At 49.1% G+C, this 25,401-nt stretch overlaps 1 protein-coding gene across 1 annotated transcript; it reads right to left on the bottom strand.

The window, feature by feature from the left end:
- UPP1 (uridine phosphorylase 1) lies at positions 1,294 to 25,401 on the bottom strand. Its single transcript, XM_018047447.1, has 8 exons — positions 25,266 to 25,401; positions 13,899 to 13,963; positions 7,274 to 7,388; positions 5,932 to 6,090; positions 4,834 to 4,948; positions 2,427 to 2,636; positions 2,085 to 2,231; positions 1,294 to 1,493 (listed from the first exon to the last, which is right to left on the bottom strand). The coding sequence occupies exons 1-8, from the start codon at positions 25,368 to 25,370 to the stop codon at positions 1,360 to 1,362; spliced, it is 1,050 nt and encodes a 349-aa protein (XP_017902936.1). The 5' UTR covers positions 25,371 to 25,401; the 3' UTR covers positions 1,294 to 1,359.

Genomic DNA, 25,401 nt, shown 5'->3' with positions numbered 1-25,401 from the left:
CAAAGTGAAAAGGCCATTGATCTTGCAAATATCTCCTAGAATGGCAAGCCTTGGGGAGGGGATGTGTTCATTACTTCCTGTAGCCATCCACAGGTGGACAGGGTCCTGAACAAAGGCACTTTGGTTTAATATTCAGGCAGCCAGGCAGGATACCCCCAGGCAGACCATTATATATAAACAGTATCCTTTTAGTGAAGAAAAGCAAGAGTTAAAGTAAAAGGTCTAACATGGAGTCATTATTGTAATAGACAGGTCTTGGCATCTGGACTGGTGCCCAGCTTGGTGCCACTTGAATGATTTGATTACCAACCCTCAATTTGGGATGAACCTCAAAATCTCAGGAAATAAGCTTTTTGAAGAGTGCATGGACCATACTCATACATCAACACTACGGTCTCCACATGATTCCCCAAACCAAAAAGGCACAAGGGCAGGCCTCGGTATACAATCAGAAAACAGCCCACTGAGAACCTAAAACAGAGTTGAATACCAAACATTACAAGGGTGTAGATGTGCCAACAAGGCAACTGGGGCAACTGCCTCTGGGCTGGGGGACCTGGGGACACCCCAAAAACAGCTACTGCAAAAAGGCCCATCTGAGACAGGAGGGGACACCCTGGAATGCCCTCCAAATCCCTTTCTGCCTCTAGTCTGGAGAGGGGGTTTGACTCCAGGAGGAAGCTGAGGGACATGGAGTCACTGACGCAGGGCTGCTGCCAGGCTAAAGTGGACCTAAGTCTCACTTTGTGAGCGAAATCTGACTACAATTAGTATTTACAAGTCTGTAAAACCTCCCTAGAAATATTTCAAATACTGAGGAACTTTCTTAAAGAAAACCCAAATCAGGCTAACTTGGTGGGCATGCTCCAATGAAGCTTTAAAAAAAAGAAAACCCTTGGACTTCCCTGGTGGCTTAACGATAAAGAATCCGCCTGCCAATGCAGGAGACACAAGTTAGATCCCTGATCCGGGAAGATCCCACTTGCCTGGCAGCAGCTAAGCCCCTACATTACAACCACTGAGCCAGCGCTCCAGAGCCTGTGCGCAGCATGTCCTGAAGCCCGCATGCCGCAAGGCCCATGCTTCACAAGACACGCCGCCACAGTGAGAAGCCCCCACTCACCACAAGGAGAGCAAAGCCCACGCGGCAATCAAGACCCAGAACAGCCAAAATATAAATTAAAAAGAAAAATTTTTTTAATCTTCATAGCTAAGGCAGGATTTTCTTTGCCTCTGACCTGAAATCAGTTCCCTAGATTCTTGCATAAAGGATCCAGGAAGTCACACAGAGGAGACTGTGGCAACGATTTTATTTGCAGGAACCACAAACGCCCTCTAGATAAATGTTGGGGATCAGGCCTACATCAGGCGCTTCTTGATGAACTGGCCTACTAACCGCTGGGGCCGCTGCTGGTACTCGGCCAGCACCTCGTGGGGGCTGCTGATCTGGTCTCCTTCCAGGCGGTTGAGGAGGGTGACGCACACCACGGCGGCTGCAGGGAGCAAACGCCAGGTCAGCACAAACAGCGGGATTTCTAGCTTAATCCCTGGAGACCAGCCTCCACTCCTCGAGAGAAGGTCTGGGATGCAGAGCACCCTGTCCCACTGTCTCATCCTCCGGCTGCCTTTGCATCCCAAAGAGATTCCCTCAGCAAACTCCAGGACCAGCTCGGGCCCCTGTACTGCCTTGAAAGGCCAGGTGATGAGACAACAGGGACGGCAGGATTTCTGGAAGCAGAGCTGGGCCTGGAGGGCTGAGGCCAGGAACTACGACTCAGAAATCCCAGGAGCTCTGAGGGCCAGATTCACTGGACAGCTGGCAGCGAAGCCCGCCCTGAGCAGAGGGGGAGCTTTCTCATCTTTCTGGCCCCTTAGTGGCACCTGAGTCCCGGCAGAGACACTGCAGATCCTGCTTTGCAGCGCGTGTCAATCTGAAGAGCACAGAGGCGCGCTATGCACTGGGCCCATAGGCATGCCTTGCGGGGCAGGGCAGGCGGGTAGCCCCGGGAGGACTTGGGTGAGGAGGGGGGAGATGCAGGGGGTTTAGCAGGGTGGGGTGGGGAGTGGCAGCCTACGGATCCCACCTCGGAGGCCGCAGGCGTTGCACATGGCGGCGAAGACCGACGCCTCCATCTCGATGTTGCGGATGCCGGCCGCGTAGGCTGCCCGCAGGTACTCCTGCTTGTCCTTTTCGGTGTAGGAGCAGAGCGCCCCGTCCAGGCGGCCTTGCCCTGGAAAACCGTGGAGCACTCGGCACGGGCACGCAATAAACACCCACTGCACGCCCACCCCACTCCCCAGACACAGAGGTGGTTTCGAGCCCGCCCGGCCTGCTTGCCCTCCAGCATCCAGCCCGCAGTGGAAATCATGCGAAGCAAGCGCACGTCGGTGGCAGACCCCCAGCACGAGGCCAGCGCGCCGCTCACCCTCGTAGAAGTCCAGGGTGCACATGGTGTTGCCCACGACTGTGGGGAACTCGCCGAGGTCCGCGGAGCAGCGCGCCAGCTCCTGCACCAGCTGCTCGTCCAGGTCCGTGTTCCGGACCTCTCGCTTCCCGAGGACAATCTGCTCAAACTCCGGCTTAAAGCAGGGGTCCACTGCCTGCCGGGTGATGACCACTGAGCCGGGCTCCAGACCTGAAGGAAGGAAGACGGGGGGTCGGGAAGGGAAGGGCCTGGTCCATGCACAGCAACACTGAAAGGTCAGTCAGGCCCTAAAAAGAAATAGGTAAGGACCCCTTTTCGACGCCAGATTTATTTTTCCTGATGGTAAAAGAAACGAATGGGTTGAGGATACAGAAAATACGGAAAAGTGCAAAAAAGAAAGTGAAACTGACTGGGCCTCTCTACCCCACTGAGCAGCATCTTAACAGTTGCTGCTGGAACTCTCTGGGGCTCCCTTTACCAGCAAGTGTTCAGCTGGTCCCTGTTCTGCACTTTTTTTTTTAAGTAATTAAGGTTTTGAGTAAAACAAAAGTAGGCAAGAATAGTGTAAGGAATTTCCGGGCTCCCCAGAACTGGTTCCTGTGGCCACCAGCCCCTGATGCCCTGGCTTTCCTCCACGAGTGACTCCTGGTGAGGATCTGCTTTCTGTGCCTCTCTGGGCGTTTCCACATCTGTAGCTACATTATTCTGCTCCTCCGTCTTTGGACTTTTAATAACTTTGCTTGAGATTTGACCATTAGCATTTCTCACCACTACTTGCTTTAATGGGATATTGGTTTTCCTAGACATTAAGGAGGAAGAAGCCACAAGAGCTGTTCCAGGGCTCCACGCCCTTGCCCCCATATCAGCTGCTTTCATGAAACATTAAAAACTATGACCAATCCTCAAGTTCTGGCTCTGCTCACCCCACTGTGTGTGGATCTGGACTTTCCTTGCTGCTTCAACAGACACTCCTCAAGTGTCTCCCCACCCCAAGTGTGGACCTGGAAGACCCCTCAGATGGTGGCTTTCATGAATTCATGGTGCAGGATTTTCCAGCTGCTTCAGGCCTCAATTTGGAGGGCGCAGCCTCCTCCAGGGTCAGCTGCTCTTCCTCAGACCCTGCGCTCTCTCAGGATACCCGCTGGCTATTTCAGAATTCTCCTCTCACATCCATCAGGAACCCGAGTTTCTCGTGCTTCCTCCTGAGTGGGGCCCGTGCCACCCACCCACTCTTCCTATTTCGGGATTCGGGGGGTGCCCTGTCACACTTTGCTGATGAGGATTTGGGGTCTGGCTCTTTAGTTGATCTGTCTATTTCTATGAAGCAATTTTGGGAGACTCAAAACCCACCCTACTCCCTCCAGAATTCATTCTCTGGTTATTGATTTTAAAATCCCTGCAGAGCAAGAACTCAGGAAAAACTTGGTGGAGCTTCTGGCGACTCTGGTGCCACGTGCATGAAGGAGAGCCTGTGCATTGGAAAGTATCACAGCTAAGTGGGCAGGGCCCTCCCTAGCCACTGGGGTGTTTTCTGAGAACCCCGTTAAACTTGGAATGACAATCTGCAAACATGGATGCTACCTATCAGTCTGTCTATGTAGTGAAAAGAAAATGAGACTATTATCAAGAAGATTTAGGGCCTACAGAAGCCCTGTTCACAGCAGGGAAACCTAAATTTTCAAAGTGCCATAAATCCAGGGAAACTCAGGCCTAGACAGTCAAAAATAAATGCAGAGGCCAGGCCTCCGAGCAGCTCCCAGCTCCTTGATGGGAGTGAGAATTGTCAGAACCCATTTTTCAGCAGAAAAACCTGCCCTGAGTTGGGACATCTGAAAGCAGTACAACTTACATAAAACAAGTTTGTTTCAACGACTTTGGCTTAAAACTCAACATAATTTTTAGCGTTTTGTGATGTTAAAAAAAAAATTACAACGAGCACTGAGGGCTTTTAGGCAATTTAAGAACACTTATCTTAATTTTGTATTTCATCTCTTTCTTCCCCCTTTGAGTTTCCTGTAGGTTTTCTCATAAGGTACTTCACATCCTTGCAAGGATAGGGAGGAGTGAGCGAATTGAAGGAGAAAGGCAGGGAAATGAGAGAGTAGAAAGAATAAAAAGAGACGCCAGCAAACAAGAAGGCATGAGAGTGTAACCCAAAAAGAGTGAGTTTTCATATGCGGGTGGCCTGGAAGCTTTCTGCAGCTAATTCTGGGGTGTGGGTTGGTAGAAGTAGTTGGACCAAAAAAAAAAAAAAACCCATAAAATAGATAAATAACAAAACAAACTTGTTTTCACACCTGCTGCTGCTGCTGAGCTGTCCTTGGACACAGCCCAGGTAGGAGCTCTGGGTCCCCTCGATGCCCCACCTTACCCCCAGCAAGGTCCCGGTCGTGCTCTGCACACTGACCTATCCCACCGGAAGTGCCAATGCGGATGAGGGTGACGCCGGAGCAGCGAGCGTGGTACAGCAGCTTGATGAGCTCATGCAGCATGATAGCGATGGAGGGGATGCCCATCCCGTGCTAGAACCAGGGAGAAACACTAGTGTCACGCTCCGGTGGAGTCTCTGTGTGCCCTGTGGTGCATTGCTAAGTGGTCGTAAAGAAGATGAACTTCAAAACGTAGTTAAAAACTATGACTACGTGGGGAAGGCTTGCATGATGCTGTTGAACGGATGACCCCGTCTGATGCACCACAACCAGAAGAACAGATCTCAGCTGAGGACCAGAGGCCTGCGGTTGCCAGGTAATGAGCAGCTCCTCTGGCCTGGGAAGTCCTGCACACATTTTCCCCTTTCTCCATGTGCTCTGCTGCAGCCATCCTCAGTGGCCGGCATGTGGCTCCGCCCTGTGAAGGCTGCTGCCTCTCCACCCCTAACCCTCGGCCTTCTTCAGAGGTCTGCTGGAGTCACAGCCACCAGGAGCTGATCCAAGGTGGGGCAGTCCTTGGAGGATGTGTTAGTCATGGAGTCTGGCATGTGGGAAGTGCTTCCATGGGTTATTACTATCGAGATCTGAGCACGTCTTGATTCCTGGGTGTGTGCTGTGTGGTTGAAGCTGCCAAACATCTCAGCTACTCAGAGCGGGGGCACCCTCTGGGCAGCCTTACTCTATGGCAGCACTTGCTTAATGTTCTTGCCTACAAAGGAAACCAGAACTGGGAAACGAGAGACACCAGAGATCTGTGTTCACTCAGTGCTGAATCACACGTGTGCGATGTAAGTCCCTGTGAGGTGGCCAGGGCGGGGGCCGCCTGGTCCTGGTCCTGGCTCTCCCTGGGGCCCCGGTCTAGGCAGGTCCTCCTGGCTTCCAACCTGGGTCCTCACCGCGTGCACACAGCTGGGTGGGCATGCACGTGTGTTTCCATGTGTGTCCTGGCCTGTCCTGAAGGCAGGCCCCAGCTCCAGGCTCCCCTCACCCCTGTCCCCCCTGCCGGGCTGTGTGCAGGGCAGGCAGGAAGCCTGCAGAGCTGGGGGCCCCGGCCCCCCACCAGGGCAGGTACTCACGCTGACCGACAGCACTGGGCCCACTTTAAACATGGTGTAGCGGTCAGTGCCCTCACAGATGTTGGGATAGTCAGCACCCGGGTGGGCAAAGCCCAGCTCCATGGCCACGTACTTGATGAAGGCTTTCATCCGGGAAGGGCTTCCTCCAACACACACAAACTGCAGACAGAAAACAGAACCCCGTCAGCAGAGGGAACGCACCCCATCTGAGGAGCATGGGTCCTCAAAGTGGGCCCCCCACTGCAGCAGCATCTCCTGAAACTTGCTAGAAGTGCAGGTCCCTTCCCTGGCCTCCCCCCGGACCTGCTCTGTGTGGGGAGCCAGTAATTTGTGTGCCGTGGAGGCCCCCTGGTGATTCCAGCATTCCTTCAGATTTAAGAAGCACTGGTTCATGGACTCAGCTCACTGCTATTGGACCCAACAGTGTGAAGCAGTCAGATGCACAAAATGCAGGACAGCCTCGCCCGCCCTGGGCAGATTAAACCCAGGCTCCACGCCAGCCCGGGGTCCATCCATCTGTGTTGGCGGCAGCTCACTGCACTGGAGGGAGCCTGGGTTCAGAATAAGGTGGGGCAGGACCCTCAGTGTCCAAGCAGCCTGTCCATAAAATGGACCTCTAACCGCCCTTTCACCTGCCGGCAGAGAACCCAATGGCCAGTTTGAGAAAGAGTCGGGGGCCAGTGGGGGCTTGGGGAGTCGTAGCTGTGGACGGAGCGGGTAAATCTCAGAGACACAGAACCTGCGGTCTGAAAAGTGCAAAACAAGAAAGCTTACCAAAGAAAAACAAGTAAATAAGTCACTCTTAGGGACTCAATGATCAAAGAATTATTAGTCTCTAAACATAAAAAAGAAAACTTCTACAGCCTAGAAAAAAACTATAGGTTAGATTTAAAGGAAGAATGAAAGTGGAAAATTGTCCCTTAGTTTGAAATAAACAGCATGAAAGAACCAGGCGGCCAGTGGGACATAACCTGGTCATGACCTATGATCCCATGAGGCAGCCCTGGATCGAGGGTCAGCGGCCTGTTTCAGTTTAGAATCCTAAACTTTAGTCCACTTTAAAAGTCCTCTGTGAGGACAATTCTGGACCCAGGCACTTCAGGCTCAGGACGAGGGGTGCCTGGAAGCTGCATTCAGCAAGTAAGTCATTGAAGGAACCAGCTCAACAAATCGATGTGCGTCTTAAATGACAGACAGCAGACACGGTGACTGCTCCTCCTCGTTATCCCTTAGTCCCCTAGAAAGATTTAGTGTCTGCTCTTTTCTAGTCTCTCAATGAAGCATTAAGAGTATTATTGATCTTACGACAAATTCCAAGAATTGAAAGCCCTGAGCATTTTACCTTCACGTCTCCAAACATGGCTGGGAAATCGTGCGTGCTGGTGCTGAGGCTGAAGTGGTAGAGGACGTCTTCCTTCATTGCTGCTATGTGGGGGTTGCAAAGCCGCACCAAGTCACTGTCCCAAAACAGGAACGGAGACAGTTTATAGAACCAGCATCCAGCGGCCAACTGGACCACTGAGGCGCTCTGTGCCGGCGAGGCACGCGGAACCCAGCAGCGGGACAACCCCAACCTACAGAGGCTTCTGCCCCATCTCAGTTCCCGCCACTCCTCCCCTTCACCCCCTCTTCACTTCCAGGTTTTGGAGGATGATCAGACAGAACTCACAAGAGCCCCGAATGGTACAAAGATCAGAATGCCAGTTCACTTCATATAGAGTGTAGCCAGTTACCACCCAACTCAAGCTCACTCAACATATGTGGCTTTGTGTTAGAAATAATATACTTATCACAGGAAATATGCATGGAAATAAAAGGAAAAAATGGCCTGTAATCCTCCCACTCAGAGATGGCTTTTCCAATCTGATGCCTTTCCTTTTCATTTCCTTGTCATTAGCCAGCACTTAGCGGGCACATCATCCAAAGAGAGTGATGAGAAAAGACATCTTTCCATTTTGTTTTTTTCTCTGCAGCTGCTTGAAACTTTGTGTGGTTCACATTGTATTTCTCTTGGACAGTACACTGCTAGCTGGCAGTAGAGGTCAGCAAACATTTCCCATAAAAGACCAAATGGTAAATACTTTTTCCCTTGACGGTCACACAGGTCCATCACCTCTTCTCAACCCTGCTGTTGTCACATCAAAGTGGCCACAGACAACATGCAAATGGGTATGGATGTGTTCCAATAAAACTTAATTTTTAAACATAATGCCAAGGTCTAGATTGCATCTGCAGCCTTAGATGCACCTCCTTCTACACCTGTGCCTTCCAGATCCCAAACACAAGTGTGCTGCCCACCCCAGGGGCAAAGAGGGAGGCAGCACGGGGCCCCAGTTCACAGCAATTAGGACCTTCTATTTCTTCCTTCTGAGTCAGACTTTCTGCTCAGAACCCACTGATCACATTTCCTTCTCAATCTAACTGTGAGAAAAAACCATACAGGAGACGGTCTAAGCATCCTGGGATTTGTAAACACCACAGTGTGACTGACCCGGGCCACCTCGTCTGCCGTCTCTAGCCCCTGTTCTCCTGGCATCCATTGGTCCTCGCTCTAGACCAGGCTCTAGACTAAAGGTGCTTGCTCCTCTGTCTTCTGCATCTCATCACTTCTTCCTTTCCCGTCTCACATTTCCCTCCTATTTCCTTAGAATGGCATCCAAGTTAATTCACAGCCCAACAGTGTCGAGAAGCAATACAAAAAGAGGCAAACATTTTTCTGTAAAGCAAATGCATTATTTTTTTGTGTTAAGACACGTCAATAAAAATTATCAAGTGAAAAAAAATTTTTAAATTTTTTAAAGATGCAAACAAAATATTAAAGAGAGACAGATCTTTTTCTAAAGGAGAGGTGCTGATGGCTGGCTCACGGGACGGCCCTGAGGCAGAGACGAGAGAGTCTCACTCAGGAGAGCCACCTGCCCAAGCCACAGTCTGGGCTGCACCCCAACCAGTCCCAGCCAAGCCCACTCTCCTGGGGCAGGGGGTCTCTTTCCAGGGGACCAAATCCAGCGGGGACAAATCCCAAGCTCTCCCTGAATGCCTTCTGAATCTCCAGGCCAAGCTGAAATTCCGACGTCGCAACACAACCACAGCATCTGTAGCCCCTCTGAAGGTAACTGTTTTACTATGATTATGGTTCTTGGCCTCCTTCGGGATGTTCGCAGGACAGACTACAAACGGAAGCATTACTAGGCAGGCGTCGGAACTGACAAAACAGGGTGTGACAGAACAACTTTGTCACTTATTTCAAAATACAAAAGCTTTCTTTCCTCTTTCATTCCAGGAAGAGGAGAAGGAAATAGGGTGTAACTCTGGAGACCAGCAAGGATTTTAAAATATGTAAATTAGACACATAATAGCAAACAGAACAAGCCCAGACTTACTTTTGTTACTGAGGCCTAACTGACTCGCAGTGTTGTAAGAGTCAGGTCTACCACAGCGATTCAGTTTTTTTAAGCTTATACTCCATTTTTTAAAGGGATGTTAAAATAACAAGTAAAAGACATATTACTTGGAAAACTGTTCCTCTAGCCTACACACAGTTTCAAACTTGACTTTATCTTCCTTTATTCTGTCACTTTGTTTACCAAATATTCGTTGAGCACCTCTCTGTGAAAGAAATGGGTGAGACGCAAAAGGAATGAAACCTGACTTCTGATTCCAGGAGTTTATCAGCAGGGAGGGAAAAACATGGCTATTGGACAAACTGGCCCAGGTGTCTTGGGTCGCATGCTCAAGAAACTGGCAGAGAGACTTCCCTGGTGAGCAAGTGGCTAAGACTCCATGCTCCCAATGCAGAGGCCCTGGGTTTCAATCCCTGGTCAGGTAATGAGGTTCTGCATGCACCAGCTAAGACAGATCTTACATGCTGCACAGCCAAATAAATACAAATAAACATCTTCTAAAAAAGGGGCTGCTGGATAAGGAAGGGAGCCTAAAACCAAAGGGGGGGGGGGTCACTGCTGTGTGTCCACCTCTCCTGGTGCCCAGGTCCCCTTCTCCAGCCTTTATTTCGCACTATCCCCACTCCATCAGCCCCCAGGGTCCTCAACTTGGGGGCAGAGGTCAGGGAGAGAACAGTGGGGACAGGGTGTGTTTGGCTGTCAATGATTGGAAGCACTGGCGACCCTACTATTTCAAGTAAAGTTATCTCTGCACGTGCCATTCCCGGGGCAGCCCCCCCAATTGAAAATGAGCCAAAGACTCTGCGGGGAATGAAGGAAAGGGCAGGTGTCCATGTGGGATTAGGACGTGAGCAGATGACCAACATGTGTGAGGCTCCAGAGGACCTCCTGAGGAACCTCCCAGAAGAGACCCAAGGAGCCCTTCTTAGGAGAAGGGAATCCTGAGGAAAGAGTTTTATGTATAGTGAGGTAGGACTGAATTCAATTAAATATATTTTGTTACTAAGAGTAACTGATGCAAAACTGAAGCTTGGTTTTCTCTCTGTGTTTTCTTGGAGGGACGTTCCTGGTGGCCCAGTGGCTAAGACGCTGTGCTCCCAATGTAGGGCGTCCAGGTTCGATCACTGGTCAGGTAACTAGCTCCCAATATGCCACAACTAAGATGCAATGCAGTCAAATAAATGGAAAATGAATAAGTATTTTTTTACAATGTTTAAAAAGATAAAAAGTTTTCTCGGAATATCGAGCCGTTTTCCCTACTGGGTCGTGCGTCTTTGCCTTTTAAGTGAGCTGTATTTGCTTTTGAAAGATTGCATTCTCACTTTGGTTAAGCGAATTAAGTATTGTTCCACAGTGACCTAAGGTCCTATGTGACCAAGTGTTTTAAAACTTTTTCGCTATTTTGACAAACTCCCCAAATTCTCCCCAAAGCTGACTTTGGGATTCTTCAGAAGGGACCCCTGAAGCACCTCATAGAGAGTAAAATTAAACTCATGAGGCTTATTTGGTATGTTAAATTACATGGGAAGCGTTGTCGTGGCAAGTATTCTTAGGTTACATTGTGTGGGTTAAGTATTACTAATACACATATTCTAGAAATTATATGCCACTCCTTAGAATCTGGTACATCCTGATAATGTTGACAATCATAATTCTGGTTATTATCTTAAAATTTTGTATGTCACAGAAATAGCCAAGTTTCTTTACCAAATCCAATGTAATCAGACCTTTAATCTTGCCTTTTTATGTCCTTTGTCATTTATAGACTGCTTCATCTTCAAAAAGATTCCATAAAAAGGACTTTTTGGTAATTCCCTGGCAGTCCAGTGGTTAGGACTTGGCACTTTCACTACCAGGACTCGGGTTCAATTCCTGGTTGGTGGTTTTTTTTTATTTATTTATTTTTTGATGGGGGGAGTTGCTTATTTTGTTTTTTACCTTGCTAAGCAGCTTATGGGACCTTAGATTCCCAACCAGGGACTGAACACATGACCCCTTCACTGGAGGCTCAGAGTCCTAACCACTGGACCTGTTTTTCAGATATAAGGAAACTCTTCCCCTCAAGCTAATTATGACTTATAGAAATTTGGTAAATTACACATTGTAAGTAGAATTGAGACAGTTACCTTTTCTTTCTACCTGATCTCTCCAGAAATTGGAAACTCTTCCCTTCTCATCAGCTTTATCAGGTAATAAAATTAATTATCTAATAATTATTAATTGAGGTCTGTATTTACTACCTAAGGTGCATTTCTCAGATGACTCCTTGTTGCTATGCTACATTATTGTACAGTTTGTTTCTGACGCTTATTAAAGTAATCTATATCTTTGAATGAAGATCACATGCACCATGGCCTGCAACCAGGGGATTATACACGTGGGAAAGACATCAGATAAAGGACTTTTGGAAGGGGCTCTATTAGGCCTCCTTAGACTTCAATTAAGATTAATACTGCCAGACCAGGACAAGAAAATTATGATATCTGAAGTAGATAGCTGACCAAGATGCCAGACCAGGCCTGTAAGCTAATTACTTTAATAATTGCTCACTTTTGCTTATAAACCAGAGGTATTTCTTCCTTGGGCGCAGTCATTTTTAAGTTTCAAAAGTCAAACTAACTGCTGAGTTCAGGGCCAATTTCCTCTGTCCGTTACTCCTAGGTTAACTTGGTGGGCTCCTCCTCTCTTACTGGATGGCCTTTAGGTCTGAAGTATTGACATCATACAGAGTCTGTTCTCTTATTACTGTGGAATTATGTTAGAAATTAGTAGCAAAAGATATTTGAAAATAACCCACATTTTCAAGTGCAATGTGACATTTACTGACAGAGATCTTTGACTTAGCCATTGGAAGTCTCAATAAAGTTAGGAGACAGTCAAAGACACAGAGGCTGACTGCAGAGAAGAAAGCATTTAATGTGAAATTAATAGCAAAGATACTTTAAAAATCCCATGTATTTGGAAATTAAATGTCCATTTTAAATGATGTGTGTATCTAAGAAACCATAAAAAGGAAAATTAGAAAATATTTGTAACAGAATAAAAATGAAGAGAGAATTTACCAGAATTTGTTGCATGCAGCTGAAGCTGCTCAATGTGACTGAACACATGAATCTTGAATAAGGGGTGAAAACAATGGACACAAGCATAAAATTTTGTTAGATTTAAACAAAATCTCTACTTTAGTTAACAATACTGTATCACATGTTTCCTGGATTTTTTTTATAACATAGTATTTCTTTATATTCTCAAAATTGAATTAGAAGTTTCAAGCCTCGTTTAAATTTTTTTTAAATCACCAAGGTAACAAACTTTCTAGACATTTAGCAGTAATACCGATGTCAGAATACACGGAACTATATCAAAGTTTTGAGTGAATACATAAGTTACAAATCTAGCATTCTATTCATACTAAGTCAAACAGGTGGAATCAAAACGCCACAAATATTTTAGCTGTCCTCTTCCTGCTTAATCTTGTAAGGGGTCGTGACGACCCATGACTCACTGCTCTGTGGATGTATATCTGGATTGTGCAAACTGTCAGTAACATGTCGTGTGTGCGTGCATGCAGGCACGCTAATTCTCTTCAGTCGTGACCCTTTGTGACCCTATGGACTGTAGCCTGCCAGGCTCCTCTGACCATGGGATTCTCCAGGCAAGAGTTCCAGAGGAGGTTGCCATGCCCTTCTCCAGGGGATCTTCCCGACCCAGAGATCGAACCCCTGTTCCAGACATCTCCTGCATTGGCAGGTGGATTCTTTACCACAAGCGCCACCTGAGAAGTCCCAGTAATACATCATTTGATGTTACTACACTTTGTCTCAAAACCGTTGACCTCTTCTGGGCAAAACAGTCCTTGGAGCTTTTTGGAAAACCATCTCCTGCGTTGTAATTCTCAGGCTAACTGGAGTAAAATCTTCCTTTTTTTTTTTTCTCAGATTGACTATTAATTTTTTTTGCATCAATACCAGCAATGCACTAATATACATAAAAGAGTGGCCATGTGAACCACACAGTGGATAATGAACAGCTGCAAAGAGATAAGGAAAGTATTTGAAAGTCAGAACCAAGAGAGCTGGGAGGGCAGCAGGGACTGTGACTCAGAAAGTGTCCAAGAGGAGAAAGCCTTTTGTAAAGTAATTGCTGGATTGCATGGAGCTCCCTCTTCCCCAAAATCTTATGAATTGACCTTCCCCAATGACCTCTTTGGAGCGGCCTCTCAGAGCTACCTGAGGTGCTGCCTTCCAGGCTGCAGTCCTCTTTTTGCCCCAAATAAAACTTAGCTCACAAAAAAGAAACAGTGTCCAGGAGTAAGGAAACCTCACTGGATACAGGTCTGAGAGCTTGCATCCTTGAGGGACAAACACCCCAAGGCTACAAGCCGTGCCTGGCTCCAGGTGCCAGGCGTTCTCAGCCAGCTCAGCTGCCAGACAACCCAGCGTTCAGTCCCCCAGACCCCGCTCAGGCTCAGACCCAAGAACCAAGGTGTCCACGCGCCTCAGCTCCTAGAAACTCAAGGTCATCCCCATCAGCCTAGGCCGGGCAGCATGCAGGTCACCTTACTTGTGATTTTCCCGCTTCTCCGTTTCAGCCGCGGTGGAGGCCATTCCCTCAGCTGAGGCAGGACCCTAGGAGAAGACGGCAGAGTCTGTGAGAAGGTAATAGTGACCATTTTAGGAGTTCATCTGAGGGCACAGCGACCGCAGTCAGTGGCCACCCAGGGAGCTGGGGAGCGACCTGCGGAGAGAAGGTGGGAGCAAAGCCAGTAGGTGACTGATGGCTGCAAGAGGCCCGGATGGCCGTGTGTGATGGTTGTTCACACTGTTTTGAATTTGCAGCCTTGAGGCATTTATCGCTTAGATTTCAGTTTGCTGACACGGGCTGCCTCAGCATTAGAGCCACCACGGTCCAGTGCGCTCCTTGTTTAATTATTTGAACACTAGTTAATCCTCCCAATAGGAACCACTGTTGCTCTGTCAGCAAGGCCACGTTAACCTATGGAAGGCCAGCGCCTTCGAGAGGAACCCTACATTTCTGCAACACATGCAGGCACGTATATACAACCAGGAAGGCTGCTAATTTCAGAGGGCAGCTGGCGGAAATATACCCGAAGTCAGAGTGTGGGCTGGCGTCTCATGCGATCCCCAGGGCAAGACAGCCCTGACCCAACGGACTACACTGGGCTGCCTCACCCTTCTCGAATCTTAACTCTCCTCCAGCTCAGGGCAGGAAGGGAGCAAGCAAAGGCAGCAGCTCTTCAGAACCTGCCATGGAGTGAAGGGAAGGACCTGGGGCAGGTATGGATCAACCCACCGCCCTGCTGCAACTCAGAGCCGGAAGAAGGGAAGTCCATGAGAGGTAACCACAGTTATCTTACTAGGGCTGGGCAATCAGACTGCCACTGCAGAGCTGAGCCTGAGGACTCAGAGCTGAGCCGTGTTCCCAGAGGTGAACACGGTGAGCGGATTCTGCATGGAGCCACCCCCAGCACTCCCAGGTCAGGTTCTCAACCTGGAACCCCGCCAGCCACTTATCAGAAAACCAAACCCACCAAGCGAAAATCCAGAAGGTCTCCTTTTGGAGAAAAGGATCAATGGGTGCTGTTACACAGTTAAATTTTGACCATTTTTAGAAAATGCTGAAGACCAAATATCATCATAATTGGGTCCGGGCACAGATTTTTCTGGACAGTTGCTTTGCCTCTCCTCGCCTGGACTTCACCCTCCCTTAGCATTTATAGGACGCTTCTCAGGAATTTCCAGCCTGTGCGAGCACGCGTGCTAAGTCACTTCAGTCGTGTCTGACTCTTTGCAACCCTATGGACTGCAGCCCGCTAGGTTCCTCTGCCCATGGAATTTTCGAGGCAATACTGGAGCGTGTTGCTGCGCCCTCCTGCAGAGGATCTTCCTGACCCAGGGATTGAATCTGTGTCTTTTATGCCTTCTGCATTGGCAGGCGGGTTCTTTAACCTGGTGCCCCCTAAGCCCAGCAGCCTGAGTCAATTGCAAATTGATTGTACCCAAGGTGGGCAGGGCAGGGTGGTTGTTGGGAACTTCCCATCCATAGCCAGGTGACAACCCAGACTTGTGATGGGAGTGCAGGGCTCGGGGTGGGAGAAGGCAGACAGTATTGTTGGCCTGAGCCCCTAGCCTGTGCGGTCTGACACTGTCCCCAGGTAGACAGTGTCAGAACTCAGTCTGACGGTAGGACTCCCTGATGGTGCAGGAGCTGGTGTGGAGAACTGCTTGATGGTGTGGGGAAAACAATCAGAATTGTACTCAGTGATCAAACTCTGAGGGCATAATTTGCCTTTACAGCATCCAGCAGACAGACGGGTGAAATGAGACACAGACAGCCCAGCTTCTGAAGAAGTCTGGCATCCAGGAAACGCCACTCTCGTCACGTGCACCCTGCAGGCAGCAGCTACTGCCCCTCTGGGATCCATCTCATTGTCTGCAGTAAGTGCAGACATGTCTTCCGGAGCACCAGCCCACAGCCTTCCTTAACGGCCCTCACTGTCCCCGGAGAGACGAAGTCTGGCTGAGGGTCATGGGGAGTCAGTCACCTCCTCCTGCAATCTGTCCCCTCTGGTCTGCCAGCTCTTCCTCTGGGGGTGACGTAGGGGAGGCGGGTATGGGAAAGAGGAAGGGTGAGAGGCGCCTTCCCACGGGGCGGCAGCTGAATCACAGAGTTCAGAGGGTACCCCAGGGGTCCTCAGGGAGAATCCATCCCTATTTTCCAGGAATTGAAACTTAGCCACAGAGAAGTCATCCTGTCTGGACTTGCTAGTGTTTCTCTCTAGCCCATTTCTTTCCCTGCCTTTGAAGCAGAGAATGCATTTTCTCTGTATTATCCTTGCCCTCTGCAACCCCGGACCTCAGCTCCTTCCTGAAGTGTGGTAGGCTTCCGAGACTCAGTTTAGTGGCTGGCGGGTGTTCCCCTTCAGCCTGTGAGCTCCCCACCCCCAAGACAACTCCTCCTGGGGCCAGGGCCTGGCCTTGCCGACAAGAAAGCTTTATTTAACCAACTCTGTACAGAGATTACAGCCTTTGCAATGTTGTAACTGGTAACTTCCTCACTAAATATCTTAAGATGTTCAGGTGGAGTGAGCATGCATGCACTATTGCCTAAGGAATGCTGGTACAACCACCAGAGCCGTATTTCACGCTCAGAAGGAGCTGGGTGTGGAGGATAAACGATATGGCCACCCCACCCGCCCGCTGAAAGGTCAAAGATGGGCAGGGGGTGAAGGAAGTCCCTCCCCTCTCAGTTCACTTGCCCTTAGACCAGCTGGAACAGACGGGGTCCAAAGCCATACCGCTGTCACGGGCAGACTGGTTGCTCACTCAGATTCACCCTTATTCTGCAGGCCACCAACAAGGTGAGCGCCCCACTTCTGTAAAAGGAGACCCTGGTGATGCTTAAGAATAACCACTCAGGGAACCATGCTAGTAGAATTTCAGAAGAAATTTTCAAGTTAATAAAAATGTGTAGGGGACTTCCCCAGTGGTCCAGTGGCAAAGACTTAGAGCTCCCCATGCAGGGGCCCTGGTTGGGGAACTACATCCCACAGGCTGCAGCTAAGACCTGGTGCAGCCAAATAAATAAATCTTTTAATGTGTATGTGAAGCTTGTGGGTAGAAGGATGTCACCAGACACTGCTGTAAACAATGTTGCCTCCATCAAGTCCTCAGCCAAGGCAGCCATCCCCATGGTGTACCCCAGGAAACTCATGATGAAGAAAAACAAGACGTTGGCCCTAGGTGGTTAAGATGAACATCAGACGAATGATTTCAAGGAGCCCAGCCTCTTACATCTTCCCGCACACAGAAAAGCACTGAGATCATTAACTTGAGATGTCTGGTTTCTGCGATTGGCTGTAATCTTCTGATGTTCAACTTAAATGTTTGGTTTTTGCTTTGCTCTCAGCAGAACTTCTATATATCCTGGGTCCAGTTTTACCTCTTTGGAGCTTTCCTCGCAGCTACCTGAAAGGCTGTTCCCAGGACTTAAGTCCTCAGTAAGGCCATCAAACAAAACTTAATTCCCAACTTTTAAGTTGTGTGGTGTTGTTTTTTGTCAAGAAGATGAATTATTTTTTTCCAACCATCAAAGGAATCAGAAAATAGGCCCTTCACCATCGAGGCCAAAGTCTGTCCCCCTGGGATTTAATGCAGACAGAGAGAGAGGGAACCCTCCAGGATCCACTGCAGTCGGTTCAACTCAGGTCACAACTTACAGAATGTTGGAAGTGCAAGTCACGCAGTCGTGTCCGACTGTTTGCAACACTATGGCCTGTAGCCTGCCAGGCTCCTCTGCCCATGGGATTTTCCAGGCAAGAATACTGGAGTGGGTTGCCATTTCCTTCTCCAGGGGATCTTCCCAACCCAGGGACTGAACCCAGGTCTCCTGCATTGTAGGCAGATTCCTTACCATCTGAGTCACCAGGGAAGCCTTTGTGCAGTGTAACTAGAAGTCATCGTAGGCAAGCTCATTCAGAGAATTTAGGGAACATTTTTGATAACTGCTTTTTCATTTGCTTTACTGAATTAATGCTATCACGCACCTTTTTCCTCCAACAGACAATATGCTTATGTATTTCCTAAGGACACACCCTTGATGTTGTACAGCTGATGTTCAGCCTGGGCATCACCCCAGGTCAATACTTGTGCAGCACCCACTTCATTTCCTCCTTGGCAGAGAAACCCTAACTTGCACAAACCCCAGCACTGAATCAGCACCGCAGTGCTGTCCACCCACAAGAGGTGCCACCCAGTCCTGCCCACCCCTATTCACCCAATACAGCTGCGGCCGGAGCGGCAACGTCAGGGGGAATTCAGGCGCTTGCCTCATACTTTTACTTCACCTTTTTAGTAACTTAGAAGCAAAAGGCAAGGGAGGAAGGGAAAGATATACCCATCTGAATGCAGAGTTCCAGACAGGAGAGATAAGAAGCCCTTAAGTGAACAATGCAAAGTAGAGGAAAACAATAGAATGGGAAAGACTATAGATCTCAAGAAAATTGGAGATACCAAGGGAACATTTCATGCAAAGATGGGCTCAATAAAGGACAGAAATGGCAAGGACCTAACAGAAGCAGAAGAGATTAACAAGAGGTGGCAAGAATACAGAAAACAATACAAAAAAGGTTTTAATGACCCAGATAACCATGATGGTGTGGTCACTTACCTAGAGCCAGACATCCTGGTGTGTGAAGTCAAGTGGGCCTTAGGAAACATTACTACGAACAAAGCTAGTGGAGGTGATAGAATTCCACATGAGCTATTTAAAATTCTAAAAGATGATGCTGTTAAAGTTCTGCCCTCAATATGCCAGCATATTTGGAAAACCCAGCAGTGACCATGGGACTGGAAAAGGTCAGCGGCTTTCATCCCAAAGAAGGGCAAAGCCAAAGAAGGTTCAAACTACCATATAAATGTGTTCATTTCACATGCTAGCAAGGTAATGCTCAAAACCTTCAAGCTAGGCTTCAGCAGTACATGAATGGAGAACTTCCAGATGTACAAGATGGATTTAGACGTGGCAGAGGAACAGAGACTTCAAATTGCCAACATTTGTTGGGTCATAGAAAAAGCAAGAGAATTCCAGAAAAAAAAACATCTACTTCTGCTTCACCCACTATGCTAAAGCCTGATTATTTTCTTGGGCTCCAAAATCACTGTGGACAGTGACTGCAGCCATGGAATTAAAAGATGCTTCCTTCTTGGAAGGAAAGCTATGACAAACCTAAACAGCATATTAAATAGCAGAGACATCACTTTGCTGACAAAAGTCCATATAGTCAAAGGTATGGTTTTTCCAGTAGTCATGCACAAATGTGAGCTGAACCATAAAAAAGGCTGCGTGCCAAAGAATTGATGCTTCCCAACTGCGGTGTTGGAGAAGACTCTTCAGAGTCCCTTGGACAGTCAAGAGATCAAGCAAGTGAATCCTACAGGAAATCAACTCTGAATATTCATTGGAAGGACTGATGATAAAGCTATAACTCCAACACTTTGCCCACCTGACTCGAAGAGCAGACTCATAGAAAAGACCCTGATGCTGGGAAAAATTGAAGGCAGAAGGGGGTGACAGAGGATGAGATGGTTGGATATCCTCACCAACTAAGTGAAGATGAGCTTGAGCAAACTCTGGGAGATGGTGAAGCGCAGGGAGGTCTGGAGTGCTGCAGTCATGGGGTCACAAAGATCTGGACACGACTCAGCAACTGAACAACTACAATGCCTTCCTATTTATCTGTAAGAGAGCAGAAGGTGCTAAGAACTGCACTCGTTAGTCATTCAAGCAAAATCACCAGCAGGTGTGCCTGTTAAGGTTGGTATCAGCACGTGTTGTGTGTGATCTGTAGAGACAGGACAAGAGGCAGGACTCCGAGTCCAGTGGAGCAAACATGTGCAAACGTGAACTCCAATGCCTGCTGGTCTAGGGAGAGCCGGGTAAAGGCACAGACTTCTCTAGTTCAACGTGAGGAACGAGTTGCTTCTTGATGATCCTGGATTCCTAGAAGTGGCCAGGAAAGGATGCAGCAGAGAGAGGACAGGACAGTGTTCACAGCGAGGAGACCTGAAGCCCATGAGACATGTGGAGGACGCCGAGCTCAGCAGGCTCGGGGTGGAAAGGGGTGGCTTGGGCGCTGGTCCGGGACCAGGCACAAGGGTGGCCAGGTGTCACCACCAACGTGACCCCACCCTGGACGTGACTGCGGGCTCTGAAATCTTGGACGCAGTGAATGACAGTCGGAGGCTTTCATACGAGATCCACACAAAGGGCTCCAGAATAAGCCATTGTTACCTAACAACTATACTGAGCTCAAGATTTTGAGGTCCTGAAAGCCTTTACATGCCTGAACCTTGGGACTTCCAAACGTGTCACTAAATCCAATCCCTAATGATTGTACAGTGGAAATGAGAAGTAGATTTAAGGGCCTAGATCTAATAGAGTGCCTGATGAACTATGGACGGAGGTTCGTGACATTGTACATGAGGCAGGGATCAAGACCATGCCCAAGAAAAAGAAATGCAAAAAAGCAAAATGGCTGTCTGGCAGGGGGGGCGGGGGGGGGGCTTACAAATAGCTTTGAAAACAAGAGAAGCGAAGGCAAAGTAGAAAAGGAAAGATATAAGCATCCGAATGCAGAGTTCCAAAGAATAGCAAGGACAAAAAAGCCTTCCTCAGCAATCAACGCAAAGAAATAGAGGAAAACAATAGAATGGGAAAGACTAGAGATCTCTTCAAGAAAATTAGAGATACCAAGGGAACATTTCATGCAAAGACCGGCTCAATAAAGGACAGAAATGGTATGGGCCTAACAGAAGCAGAAGATATTAAGAAGAGGTGGCAAGAATACACAGAAGAACTGTACAAAAAAGATTTTTCCCAACCCAGATAATCACGATGGTGTGATCACTCATCTAGAGCCCCACATCCTGGAATGCAAAGCCAAGTGGGCCTTAGAAAGCATCACTACAAACAAAGCTAGTGGAGGTGATGGAATTTCAGTTGAGCTATTTCAAATCCTGAAAGATGATGCTGTGAAAGTGCTGCACTCAATATGCCAGCAAATTTGGAAAACTCAGCAGTGGCCGCAGGACTGGAATAGGTCCATTTTCATTCCAATCCCAAAGAAAGGCAATGCCAAAGAATGCTCAAACAACCACACAATTGCACTCATCTCACATGCTAGTAAAGTAATGCTCAAAATTCTCCAAGCCAGGCTTCAACAGTATCTGAACCATTAACTTCCAGATGTTCAAGCTGGATTTAGAAAAGGCAGAGGAACCAGATGTCAAATTGCCAACATCAGTTGGATTATCGAAAAAGCAAGAGAGTTCCAGAAAAGATCTACTTCTGCTCTATTAACTATGCCAAAGCCTTTGACTGTGTGGATCACCACAAATTGTGGAAAATTCTTAAAGAGACGGGAATACCAGACCACCTGACCAGCCTCCTAAGAAATCTGCATGCAGGTCAGGAAGCAACAGTTTGAACTGGACATGGAACAACAGACTGGTTCCAAATTGGTAAAGGAGGCTATATACTGTCACCCTGCTTGTTTAACTTATATGCAGAGGACATCATGAGAAATGCTGGGCTGGATGAAGCACAAGCTGGAATCAAGATTGCTGGGAGAAATATCAATAACTTCAGATATGTGGATGACACCACCCCTATGGAAGAAATAGAAATGAAAAAACAAAGTGAAAAAGTTGGCTTAAAACTCAACATTCAAAAAACTAAGATCATGGCATCAGATCCCATCACTTCATGGCAAATAGATGGGGAAACAATGAGAGACTATATTCTTGGGCTCCAAAATCACTGCAGTCATGAAATTAAACGATGCTTGCTCCTTAGAAGAAAAGTTATCTAGGCACCACATTAAAAAGCAGACACATTACTTTGCTGACAAAGGTCCATCTAGTCAAAGCTATGGTTTTCCCAGTAGTCGTGTATGGATATGAAAGTTGAACTATAAAGAAAGCTGAGCACCGAAGAATTGATGCTTTTGAACTGTGGTGTTGGAGAAGACTCTTGAGAGTCCCTTGGACTGCAAGGAGATCCAACCAGTCCATCCTAAAGGAAATGAGTGCTGAATATTCGTAGGAAGGACTGATGCTGAAGCTGAAACTCCAATATTTTGGCCAGCTGATGCAAATAACTGACTGGTTGGAAAAGACCCTGATGCTGGGAAAGATTGAGGGCGGGAGGAGAAGGGGACAACAGAGGATGAGATGGTTGGATGGCATCACCAACTCAATGGACATGAGTTTGAGTGAACTCCTGGAGTTGGTGATGGACAGGAAGGCCTGGTGTGCTGCAGTCCGTGGGGTCGAAAAGAGTCGTACATGACTGAGTGACCGAACTGACTGACTGACTGACTGTACTATACAGTCCATAGAATGCTCCAGGCCAGAATACTGGCGTGGGCAGCCTTTCCCTTTCTACAAGGGGTCTTCCCAACCCAGGGATTGAACCCAGGTCTCCCGCATTGCAGGCAGATTCTTTACCAGCTGAGCCACCAGGGAAGCTCATAACCCAGAGACAAACGGACCCAATTACCAGGCCGCCTGTCGCCAGCGGTGACTGTTTTGAAATAATGCAAGAAGGCGAGACCTTCGTCACTTTGAGCCTTACCATCTACCCTAGACGATGAGACCCAGGCTATAAAGTCTCTCGATTCCGCTAGAAGCGAGGCCTAGTACCTGAGGTGCTAGCCTGCTGTGTTCTCCCCCTTGCCCAGCAAATGGAATAGTGTTACTTCTGTTTCCTCCAAACCGTCTCCACCTTTCTATCAGCACTGGTGGACTGGGAGCCAAGAGCGTGGCAACATTTCCACATGAGATACAGGAGGCCATCACTCACCTTCTTGCCACCCATCAGTGAAGAGACCCAAAGGTTCTGAAATTCACACTCTGGTTCCTAACTGAGGCCTGTCCAAAGAGTGTTTCCATTTCTCCATTGCCTGTTGTTCTTCTGTGAGAAAGGATGTAACCTAGTTTGACCCCACCCCTTCCCCACAGGGGCATCCCTCAGAGCTCAGTTGCTAAAGAATCTGCCTGCAATGCAGGAGATCTGGGTTCTATTCCTGGGTCGGGAAGATCCCCTGGACAAGGAAATAGCAACCTACTCCAGTGTTCTTGCCTGGAGAATCCCATGGACAGAGGAGCCTGGCGGACTACAGTCCATGCAGTCGCAAGAGTCAGACATGACTGAGTGACTAAGCCACCAGCGGCAGTTCCTTAACTGGGCCCTCAGTCTAGCTCTGCTACATCCAACTTGCAAAATCAAAAAGCCCTCCAGCTGGCAGCTGGTTTTGGTTTTCCTGTTTTGTGTTTATTGTTGTTCTGTTTTATTTTAGTTTTAACCTATTTAATCCAACTCAGACAGGCGGATTACTACGGGCATATAGATTAGTGTGTAAACGTTTATATATATATATTTTTTGAATGAACATATTTCAAAAGCAAATGTGTGTGTATATGAGAGGAAGGAGGGCGGGCAGACCAGAAAGATGTTCAGGCTTTATCTTTAGGAAGCAGAAAAACTGAAAGTTTCACTTTCTTGTGGTATTTTCGTTCTGTTTTGTTTTGTTTTGTTTTGTTTTAAAGAATTTGTATTAATTTTATGACAAAAGAAAGTTCAGTTGGACAAAAGCCAATGGAAAGAATAACTACTTTGTTTCAACTAAAGTGCTACTTCAGTGCCTACCAGGGTTGAGAGTACTGGAATAAAAACTGTAATTCATGTCTGATAAAACTGTTTGAATTAGTCTGCAGTCTTTGAATGTAGAAAGACTGCAAGATATCAGTTTGGCCTCTGAGAGGTCGGGGGGGGGGGGGCGGGCAGAGTGGGGCGGAATTGTGGCGGGGCGGGGGGCAGAATTGACCCAGACGTGGAAGAGGGGGCCCTCTGCTAAGAGTCAGGCAGGCCGAGTGAAAGGCTAGGCAGTCCTGGGAGGGGTTGGCAGGGTGGGAAACCCCCTGGGCGACGGTTCTTTCTATTCAGGGAAATTGCAAATCTTTTAAAAGCCAGGGTCACAGCCAATGAATGGAATCAAAGGTCTCTGACCCGGAAACACAGGAAGTGGGGGAAGAGGTGCGAAGGGAGACCAGGCTAGGCAGGGCAAGGGGACGGAGAGGCAGCCAGGAGGACGGAAAACAGCCGAAGAGTTCAGAGCGCAGAGTCACTACGCCTGGAGCCAGCTTACAGGATATGGCCCCGTTCCAGCCTGGATTTCAGAGGGGGTTTCTCTGCAAGCCACCATCAGCGGGGAACTGCACAGGGCAGAGCCGACCTCTGGCGAGGAGAGCCAAAGACGGCCAGGGCTGGGAAAGAGCGGGTAGGAGAAGGCTTCGGGCGGGGACTCTGACTTACCTAGGCACGCCCCAGACCCCAGAGCTGGGGAGGCGCCCCCATATGCCCGTCTTAAAAGCAACCTGCCGCTTACAAGAGCGGCAAACAGACCTGCTCCCCGGTGCAAATCATATTTGTGTCGGACACTTTAACTCAAGTTTACTCTTTTGATCTGCCGGTCACCTTGCCGCCAGTATGTTACCCTGTGACACTTAATCTGTTGGCCTAACGCACACACCTGAGTTCATTTTAACTCTGAATGTCCGGTAACAGTCCTTCTCCAAAACGTCATTTCCACTCTCCCCTCGCAAGAAGGGGACGCTCCCGGTGTCCCGGGACCCTCTCGCTCGGTTTGGACTGCGCATCTCATGCACCAGGTGGACCCAGCATCTTGGTGGAGCCCGGACGGACACCCGAGCGGCGGAGGCGAGGATGAGCACCCTCCCTCCCGGATATCTTCTCTGCACACCCTCCTTCGCGTCCAACGAGCGCGGTCTCCCCGCACCTCCTCCCGGGGCATCCTTCCCGCACACTCTCCTGTCACTTCCTCCGCGCGCGCCCTCCCCGCACACCCTCCCGTCACGTCCTCCGCGCGCGCCCTCCCCGCACACCCTCCCGTCACGTCCTCCGCGCGCGCTCACCCAGCACACCCTCCCGGTACATCCTCCCCGCACTTCCTCCGCGCGCGCCCTCCCCGCACACCCTCCTGTCACTTCCTCCGCGCGCGCCCTCCCCGCACACCCTCCCGTCACGTCCTCCGCGCGCGCTCACCCAGCACACCCTCCCGGTACATCCTCCCCGCACTTCCTCCGCGCGCGCCCTCCCCGCACACCCTCCCGTCAAGTCCTCTGCGCGCACCCTCCCCGCACACCCTCCTGTCACGTCCTCCCCGCGCGGTCTCCCCGCACCTCCACCCGGGGCATCCTCCCCGCACCCTCCGAGCACGCCCTCCCCGCGCTCGCTCCGCGCACTCGCTCCCCGTGCGCTCTCCCGACACAGCGTACCCGCGCACCCTCCCCGCCGATGGCCCCGCGTCCTCGCACAGAGTCGCCTTACCGGCAGGGTGATTCCCGAAAACTGCACTCCGGCCACGGAGACTCCCCGCGCAGAGACTGCCCGACCTGTGCCGGGAGGTACTGGGGAGCTGGTGGAGTCAGGCATCCCGGGGGTCCCCGCCCGCCGGCCCGCAGCT

The sequence above is a fragment of the Capra hircus genome, chromosome 4, assembly GCF_001704415.2.
Source record: "Capra hircus breed San Clemente chromosome 4, ASM170441v1, whole genome shotgun sequence".
Lineage (NCBI taxonomy): Eukaryota > Metazoa > Chordata > Mammalia > Artiodactyla > Bovidae > Capra > Capra hircus.
The sequence above is the reverse complement of the archived record's forward strand: the minus strand, read 5'-3'. Positions and strand labels throughout refer to the sequence as shown.